The 9176-nt window shown below is 46.6% G+C and overlaps 1 protein-coding gene across 1 annotated transcript in view; it reads right to left on the bottom strand.

The window, feature by feature from the left end:
* ELK3 (ELK3, ETS-domain protein (SRF accessory protein 2)) overlaps positions 1-9176 on the bottom strand; it is a 110641-nt gene that overhangs the window by 61474 nt on the left and 39991 nt on the right. Inside the window, exon 2 of the mRNA XM_006888495.1 lies at positions 357-565. Within this exon, the coding sequence (XP_006888557.1) occupies positions 357-563 (207 nt within the window). The 5' untranslated portion in view covers positions 564-565. The remainder of the gene's footprint in view (positions 1-356; positions 566-9176) is intronic.

Here is a 9176-nt window from a genome sequence, read left to right as displayed (position 1 = left end):
CATATACATAGACTATTGTCATATGTTTTTGAATAGGAGCCTCATAGCTGACCTTCCAACAGGTTTTCAGAGGCTATAAATTACATGAGAGGAGACTGAGCCTCCTTCTCCCATGGAGAATCTATTGGATTCGAACCATGGGTCTTAGGTCTGACAGCACTACTCCTTACCACCAGGCCACCAGAGTTTTACAGATATATAAACTAAACTATGCTCATTTTCTTCAAAAGAATTACTGCACAAATGATGTGTTTAATTTTTTTAGTTGGATTCACCACACAGCATATTTGTTTTCATAAATGAGACGGGAGGGAGCGTCCACCCTCACCCCCAGCCTTCGGCAAGGTCAAGTTTACCTTGTCATAATAGTATCGCAGGGCTCTGCTCAGTTTATCGTAGTTCATATTTGTTTTGTTTTTTCGGAGTCCCCACAGTTTGGCCACTTCTTCTGCTTTGAGGAGCTTGAATTCACCATCGTTCGAGGTCCAGCAGATCAAGTGCTCATGTTTCTGGTCCAGCAGCAACTGCAACAGGAACTGCCACAGCGTGATTGCACTCTCCATGCCTGGGGGCGGAGGGGGAGAGAGGGGCAGGTCAGAGGCAGGGGCCAGAGTGAGGTGGGGGACCGGAGGGGGCCTCGGGAGTCACAAAACACAGCCAAGGGACTGAAGGAGCCCAGGTGGCCCAAACACTTAAACTCTCAGCTGCTAAGCGAAAGGCGCTTCAAACATGCTCAGCAGCTCTGAGAGACACACGGCAATCTGTTTCCATAAAGATTCAAACTCAACTCACTGCTGTCAAGATGGAATCACATCACAGGTGACCCTTTAGCTGGTGTCCGAGGCTATAAATCGCATGCGAGGAGACCACCCAGCCTTTCTCGTAGGAGAACTACCACAGAGTCCTTGGGTTAACAGTGCAACTCATTAACTTTCCATGAACGATGACACCAGAGCTCCCTCCATAAAGATGGGAGCCTAGCAAACCACACGGGACAGTTCTACTCAGTCACTTAAAGTCGCCATGAGCTGGAATCAACTCGACTCCACTGGCTCCCGACAGCATCTAAGGGATCTGACATCAAGAACCACTGAGCTCCAAGATTCACCTCCACCAACCCCGACTCGCAGTGAAGCCAATAAAAAGTAACTTTCACTTCCAACCACCAACAGGCTTTCTTCACTGACAGCTGAGCCACTGCGTTGTTCAAAGCAGCTGTGATTCAGAAACATAGGGAAGTCCCATGAGCTTTGTATTTGCTAGGCAGATGCTTGAAGTGACAGGGTTAGTTAGAGTGGAATAAAATAGTATTAATGGATTGACCACTTGTATAACTAGTCCCCATTCCAATTACTCCTCATTCAACACTGGAGTCTCCTCTGGCCCATTTCATCAACCTCTCTGTTGGCCTGTCTCTCTCTAATCCAGCATTTGTTTTCAAGTGCTGGGCCTCATGATCAGTTCACTGTATAAAGGACTGAGGATAATGAAAGAACAAAAAAAAAAGGAGGGGTGTCAGCCAGGCAAGTAAGATTCAAGTAAGACAACCGTGGGTGTGTCCAACTCTGCTCCAGAGGATTTTCAATGACTGACTTTCTAGAAGTAGATTTGTCTTCTGATCTGTCTCTGGGTGGACCTGAATTTCCAACCTCAGAGTTAGCAGCTAAATGTGTTAACTGTTTGCATCGTAAGTAATGCAGTTGCTGGAAAGTAGTCAATGTACTCATGTCTTTCTACTACCTAAGAGACTTTGTCATATCGATCTTTGTATTCTCAGCATATTTATAACCCAGCACAATGCCCAGATGCAGAGTGCACCCAATCTACTGATTTTTGTGACAAGTTCAAAGATTTTATAGAAAGAGAGAGAGAGAGAAAGACAGAAAGAAAGAAAGAAAGAAAGAAAGAAAGAAAGAAAGAAAGAAAGAAAGAAAGAAAGAAAGAAAGAAAGAAAGAAAGAAAGAAGATAAAAAGAAAGAAAGAAAGAGTGAGTTGTGGAAGAAATGCTGGCTTTTTTTACTCTGGTGTGGACTTTGCAAGTACTGTTCCTTCTGTCTAAAATGCTGTTCCCTGGCTTTGGAACTTAGTGAACTCATCCTTTGTGGCCATGCTAAACGGACCTTTTCAAGGATGCTTTCCTCCATTGCCAATTTCTAAACTCCAACCCTTTAAGGACTTTCATGTCAATGAGTAGAAGAAAGAATCTGTTTTCCTAGTGTTTACTAAGAATGCACTGCTGGTAACTGATTGCAAACTCATTGCAATCAAGACATAATGGGCGCCGAGTTACCCTCCATTGGGTTTCTGACACGGCAAATCACAGGGGACAGGCCATCTCTCTTCTGCAGAACCCCTGGTGGATTTGAACCACTGGAATGGTCTGGCCTTCAGAAGGCAGCACAGTTCCCTGGGACGCGGTCTCCAGAGCTCCCTAGTCATTTGTAGAGAAGTTCCTTCAGTTCTGATGGGGCAGGATAAGTGTGAGATCTTGCTGCTGGGCTGAGGAGACCAGAAGCAAAAGAACTAAAATGACTGCCATTGAGACAACTCCCACTCACAGCGACCATGCAAGACAGAGCAAAGCTGCCCCCCGAGGCTCCCAGAGCTATGAATCCCAATGAAAGCACACTTCACATCTTTATCTCTCAGAGTTACTAGTTGGTTTGAACCTCCAACCTTCTGGTTGTAGTTTAACATGTCACCCACAGTGTCACCAGGGTTCTCTGAGAAAGACTAATGTATAATGTGTCATTGATTCAGTTTGGACTCATGGCAACCTTCCTTCAGGATTCAAAAGGCTGTGAACTGTTATAGCAGGAGACGGCCTCTCTTTATTCCATGGTATAACTGGTGGATTCGAACCATCGATCTTAGAGCTAACAGCACATGCTAACACACCACCAGAGCTTCTTGAGGAAGATCAGCAGATGGGAAAGACCAAATATGGGATAGAGTTCTGAAATCCACTTGGGGTCAAGTCACGAGAGGGTTCAGGATCATCTTTAAAATCACCACAAGGAAACACTGAAGTCCCATAGGGCAGCCTGAGTGCAAAGGACAAGGGGTCAGCACGTCAAATGCAGGAAAAGGGTGGAGACCTTATTTGTCATCCCCATGACTCTTCTCCTCCTTGTCCCTTGAGGCAGCTTTCAAACCATGACATAATTTTTCTCCTTTGCCATATGGGAATCCATATGTACCTAACCATCCAATAAGCTCTCATTTCCTCACTTCCCTTCCCATATTTTGCTAGAAGAATCCATCATGATGTCTCTCCCAGCAATGCTGGTTTTAGGTTAAAGGAAAGCATGTTGGGGTATGCCTTAAAATGTGGCGTTAGCTGCCTTTGAGTTGACTCAGGCTCTGGTGACTCCTTGCGTGCGGCGTACAACTGCTCCACACAGAGTGATCCCAAGGCTGTGATATTCTGGAAGCCGATCTCCAGACCTGTTTTTAAATCACCTCTGGGTGGGATTGAACTGCCAACGTTTACGGACCCCAAACCAGCTGTGTCATCCAAAGATGCCCAAAATATCTATAGAACATTTTATTTATCATCTTTCAAAGGAGAGGTTCTCCATAGACATTAAGATTTGCCTAGAAAATGGTCAATCGCCCTGGTGACCTAAAAAGGCCTTTGCATTCCCTGAGTCTTCTAAGTACACTGCTGAGACATGCGGGCAGCACCTTTCTGGTACCAGTTCCTGATAGAAACACCCTTGGGATTATTTGAGGATGAGCCATAAAAATCTTCTTCATTGGCACCGAGAATCACTTACCCCTCAAACCTAACTTGGGGTTTTCCAGCCCAGAGAATGTACAGGGGAGGGTAAGGCAGCGCCATGGGGTGTTCCAAAGCTGTAATCTTTACACAGGCAGACTGCCACAACTTTCTCCTACAGAGTGATTCAGGAGTTCGATTAGCAGCCGATGACACAAGGACTGTGAAGCTCTGTCTGACAGACTTTGGCGGGTAGAGGGACAACGCAGGAGAGGAAGATCCCGGATGACATGGATTGCCTCAGTGGCTGGGATAATAGGGTAGCTGTGTCAGAGACAGTGAGATCAGCTCAGGATGGGGCAGGGTTAAGAGCTGCTGTTCACAGCAACAAGTAACAAAACTTAACCACTATGCCACAGGTGCCTTTGTACTCTGGTGGTGTACGCTGAGTAGGAAGCAATCCATAGCTGACCAGATTCTGACAGGTTTTCAGAGGCAGTTAACTGCATGGATGGAGAATACCCATCCTTCTCCCGTAGAGCAGCTGGTGGCCTTGAACTGCATGCCTTTGGGATTGCAGTGCAACATCTTGTCACTAGGCCACCAGAGCTCTCCAGAACTGCTAATAGTTGTCTCAAATTATTGATTCCCCCCCCCAAACACTTCAAATCTGTTCATTCAATGCCATCAAGTCAATTGTGACTTATGACAATCCTATGTGTTTCAGAATGGAACCTTCATAAGATTTTCAAACGCTGTATCATCTTACAGAGGGAGCGCTGGTATAGCAGTGGTACCTGCCTGCTAACCCAAACGTTAACAGTTCATAGTGACCTGTGCCTCCATAGACGACAGATGTGGCAATTTGCTTCTGTAAACACTGCTGCTGTTGTGTACCATCAAGTCCAAACTGACCCACAGCTAACTCTTCAGCCGATTTTCAGAGACAGTAACTGCACAGGAGGAGACTGCCTATCCTCCTGTGCGTGCAGCAGCTGGCAGATTTGAACCATGTGCCTTTGGGATTGCAGTGCAGATTCTTACCACTAGGCCAACAGAGCTCCCTGTAAACATTATAGCCTCAGAAATCCTATGGGGCAGTTTCCCTTTATCAGATAGGATCCCTGAGTCAGGGTCTATTCAACAGCAAAAAAAGTTAATCTTAACAGGTAGCTTGCCAGGCCTTTCTTCCACACTGCTGTTGGGTGGATCTGAACTATCAACCTTCTAGCTAGGATGTCAGCACACACTGTTTCCCAGGGAATTCCCATTTCAGAGAGCAGCACATTGTTAACACTAAATGAATGCACAGATAAACCCACTCCAGAGCGCAGAAGATTGTTATGGATTTGGTGGGCTCACTTATTACCACTGAGTCAGAAGCAACCCACAGCTGACTCTCTAGCACGTTTTCAGAGGTTGTAAAACACATGGGAGGAGACTGTCCCATCTTCTCCCTAGCAGAAGCTGGTGGATTCAAACTGTCAGCTTTTGGGGTGGCAGTGTTTCTCTTTACCCACTAGAGCACCTGAGCTCCCTAGATGGTCTAATAGATGAAACTGCTGGGCCTTCAGTTCATATCCCAGGTGGGAAAGTAGTCACCCCTCTCCTATTCTACCCCCGCCCCAAACATTGATACAGTTCTTGTGGTCAAAACTGGATCAGAAGACAGTGAGAACATGTGCCCGGGTGTTTCATACCCAGTGCTTCCACCAGCCAAGATGCTTCAGAACTCCTGTGTTTCCTACAGGCATGTTTCATGGAGTTACAACCCATCACCCCTTCACTGTCCCCCGCCAATGTGACAGAGACTCTGAGGATGAATTAGGAGCTGCCCTATGTTGTTGTTGTTAGGTAATATTGAGTTGAGCACGACTCATAGCATCCCTATGAACAAGAGATCTGAACCCTGTTCTATCCTGAGCCATCCTCACACTTCCTGACACACAAGAGCTCACTGCAGCAGTCACCATGTCAATCCACCTGGTTGAGGGTCTTCCTCGCAACCCTCCACCCTTCCCAGCATCATGTCCCTCTTCAAGGAATATCACCTCCTAGCAACATGCCCTAAGTATGTGAGGTGAAGCCCCATCGTTCTAATCTCCAAAGAGCACTCCGGCTGCACTGTCTCTGAGACATATCTGTTCATTCTCTTGGCTGTCCATAGGATGTTCAGTGCTCTTCTCCAACACCACAGCTCAAAGGCATCAAATCTTTTTCTGTCACCCTTATACACTGTCCAGCTCTCAGATGCATTGCTAGTAACTGGAAAGACTATGGTCTGAATCAGATGCATCTTAGTCCTCAAACAGACTTCACTACTCCTCAATAATTTGGAAAGGTCCTTAAATACAAATTTTCCCAGTGCAAAACATCTCCTTATTTCCTGACTGCTGGTACCAAGGGTGTTAATTGTGGATCCAAGAAAGATGACGTTGTTAACCGTTTCAAACTCCACTCCATCCATCATGACACTGCCTATTAGACCAGTAGTAAGAATCTTTTCTTTCTTGATATTGAGACGCAATCCATGCCCTAATGGAGCCTGGATAACTACTCTCAATTCTTCACTCTTTGCCCAACTGACTCTGCAGCAGCACACTAGAGTGGGTAGAGCGGGCTTTCACCTCACTCACACTTGGACTTGGCCATGGCACTTGGTTTGGCCAATGAAATGTTGAGTTGAATTGCAGTGGACCAATTATGAGCCAAGATCTGCAGGCGCTCCCACCCCTCCTGCGCGTGTGCTCCATTCACCACCACCCCCCCACCCCCGAAGCTGCGGCCTCACAGTGAGAAACCAGGACCGACCTAAGCTCACTATGTTTTGACACTGTGGAGCTCCCAAGCTAGAGCCCAAGCCCACCAGCCCACAGCCTGGGGTTGATATAAACACGAGAGAAAAAAAAAAAAAAAACCAAACCAAACCAGTGAAGCCTCATTTCCACAAAAGTCAACTTTACAACATCCGGCGGGGAAATAGGTCTTTAATTCTGGGGGCCACCACTAGGCTGAGTGATGACAGGGGTGCCGTGGCCAAGGTCTATGGCGAAGGGCTACCACTTATCTGAGAGTTTGCCATCCTGAGCTGTGATGGCTTTCGATGCCGCACGCAGGTGTTTTAAATACCAGCAGCATCATGCCTCCTGGACAGGTTTCAGTGGAGTTTCTTGACCAAGACTGACTAGAGGGGAAAGACCTAAGGATTGCCGTCAGCAAACTGGTCAATGAAAACCCCACAACGTGCAGCTGGAAGATGGGGCCCCAAGTTGGAAGGCACTCAAAACACAGGCTTCAGCAATCGACTGAACATGTCAATGATGGTGAAAACCGTCACAGGACCAGGTATGGGCGCCAAGAGGCGAAACCAATGTAACAGCACCTAACAGCAACAAAGGCAAAGCCAGGAGAAAAGAGAAGAAGATGTCAAAGGAGAAAAAGTGGGGGGAAATGGAGGCCATAATGGTGAGGAGCAGGGCTTATACCTCAAAGGCCTCCTAAGTTTGTGGAACAGAGGAACTGGGCGGAGAGAAAGCAAAGGGCCATGGCCCAGGACTCAAGGAAGCTGCTGCTGACAACCTCTCAGACCACAGCCAAGCGGGTGGTGGCTGGGTGCTCTGGGGGAACGCCCCCTTCCTTCCTCCTCACTTCCCCACGATGAGGTGTCACAGCCACAACTGAGGCCTAGAGAATGACTCGGAAAGGTTTCGTGGGAGCAGCACCTCTCACCGGAAGTGACTCAGGTCTCTCTGGTCTCAAGCCCGAAGCAAACTTCAGCCACTCCTTTATGCCGTTTGCCTCACCACGTTCAAAGAGATGGGTCCAGTCACATCTTTACCAGTCAAGTCACATCTTTATGGATTAACAGTCCAGTCACAGGAATGTTAAGAGTCAGGGCTGAGTCTCAGAAATAGTTCACTGTGAGCACGTATCATCTTCAGAGACTCACTGCCATCATCCACAACTGGGAGAAGTCCAGGATATAGTAGGGATTGAAGTAGTTCTGGACCATCCTTTCCTGCCAGAGCCACTGGCATGGCTGAACTGGATGGGTCTATTGAGGAGAGCCAGGAATGGGGCTGGTGGTGTGAAATGAATGTGTGTGTATGTGGGGGTAGAATAGCAGTGAATACTTATGTGACATCATCACGCAGCTCTCTCCAGCAGAGGGCACTCACCGTGATTCTTTGATTTGAACCTACTTTGCTGGTAGGCCAAGTCTCTTTGATAGTTCAAATCCCACCAGCAGTTCTGCAGGAGAGAAAGATGGGCAATCTCTTCCATGCAATACCTAGACCAGGAAGCTGTTGTCTGAACAGAGCAAGGGAACAGTGCATGGTTCAAAATCAAGAAAGGATTGCATCATGGATGTATCCTTTCTCCACATCTTTGCAATCTATATGCAAAACAGATCATTCAGGAGGCTGGACTTGAGGAAGAAAAATGTCGCATCAGGATTGGAGGAAGAGTCATCAACAACCTGTGTCATGCAGATGACACAACCTTGTTTGCCAAAACTGAGGAGGACTTGAAGGGCTTGCTGCTGTAAGTCAAGACTTCAGTCTTTAATATGGATTGTAACTAAACATCAAGAAAACAAAGGTCCTTATCACCAGGCCAACAATGGGCTGTATCATGGTAGGTGAAGAAAGAATTGAAGTCATTAATGATTTCATTGTCCACAATCAACATTCTTGGCACCAGTAGTCAGGAAATCAAAAGATAAGTTGCTTAAGAAAAGTCTGCTGTCAGGAACCTCTTCAGAGAGCTAAAGAGCAATGATAGCAGGGTAGAGACTAAGGTGCACTCGATCCAGGTCATGGTCTTCTCAATTGCTTGCTATGCATCTGAAAGCTGGACAAGGACTAAGGATGGCAGGAAAAGAATTGGTATCTTTGAGCTGTGGTGGTGGAGAAGAGTATTGAGCATACTTTGGACTGTCAAGAGAATAAACAGGTCTGTCTTGGAGAGGGTGAAACCAGGAGGGAAGGATTTTGAAGCTCTGTCTCACATACTCTGGGCATGCTGCCAGGAAGGACTAGTCCATCAGGAAGAACATCATGCTTGGAAAAGGTAAAAAGTCAGTGCAGAAGAGGAAGACCCTTCCTCTGAGATGGACTGAAACACTTATTGTCGCAATGAGGTCAGTTATGTCAGAGATGGTGAGATTGGCTCAGGATAGGGCAAGTTTCAGAGAGACAGTTAAAGGGTCACTATGGGTTGCTGTCAACTCAATGGCATGCAACAACAATAACAAAACCCACTGATGGGTCAGTTAGAAGTTGGGTCCAATTGGACAGCAATTAAAGTTTTTACTTTTAATTTCTTTTCCTTATCCTTCCATACCTTTTCAACCTATATGCAGAACAGATTATCCGGGAGGCTGGGCTCTATGAGGAGAAATGTGAGGTCAAGATTGGTGGACGATTTATCAACAACCTGCGTTATGCGGATG

Source organism: Elephantulus edwardii, unplaced genomic scaffold (genome assembly GCF_000299155.1).
Source record: "Elephantulus edwardii isolate Elephantulus edwardi_28Jun2011 unplaced genomic scaffold, EleEdw1.0 scaffold00068, whole genome shotgun sequence".
Lineage (NCBI taxonomy): Eukaryota > Metazoa > Chordata > Mammalia > Macroscelidea > Macroscelididae > Elephantulus > Elephantulus edwardii.
The sequence above is the reverse complement of the archived record's forward strand: the minus strand, read 5'-3'. Positions and strand labels throughout refer to the sequence as shown.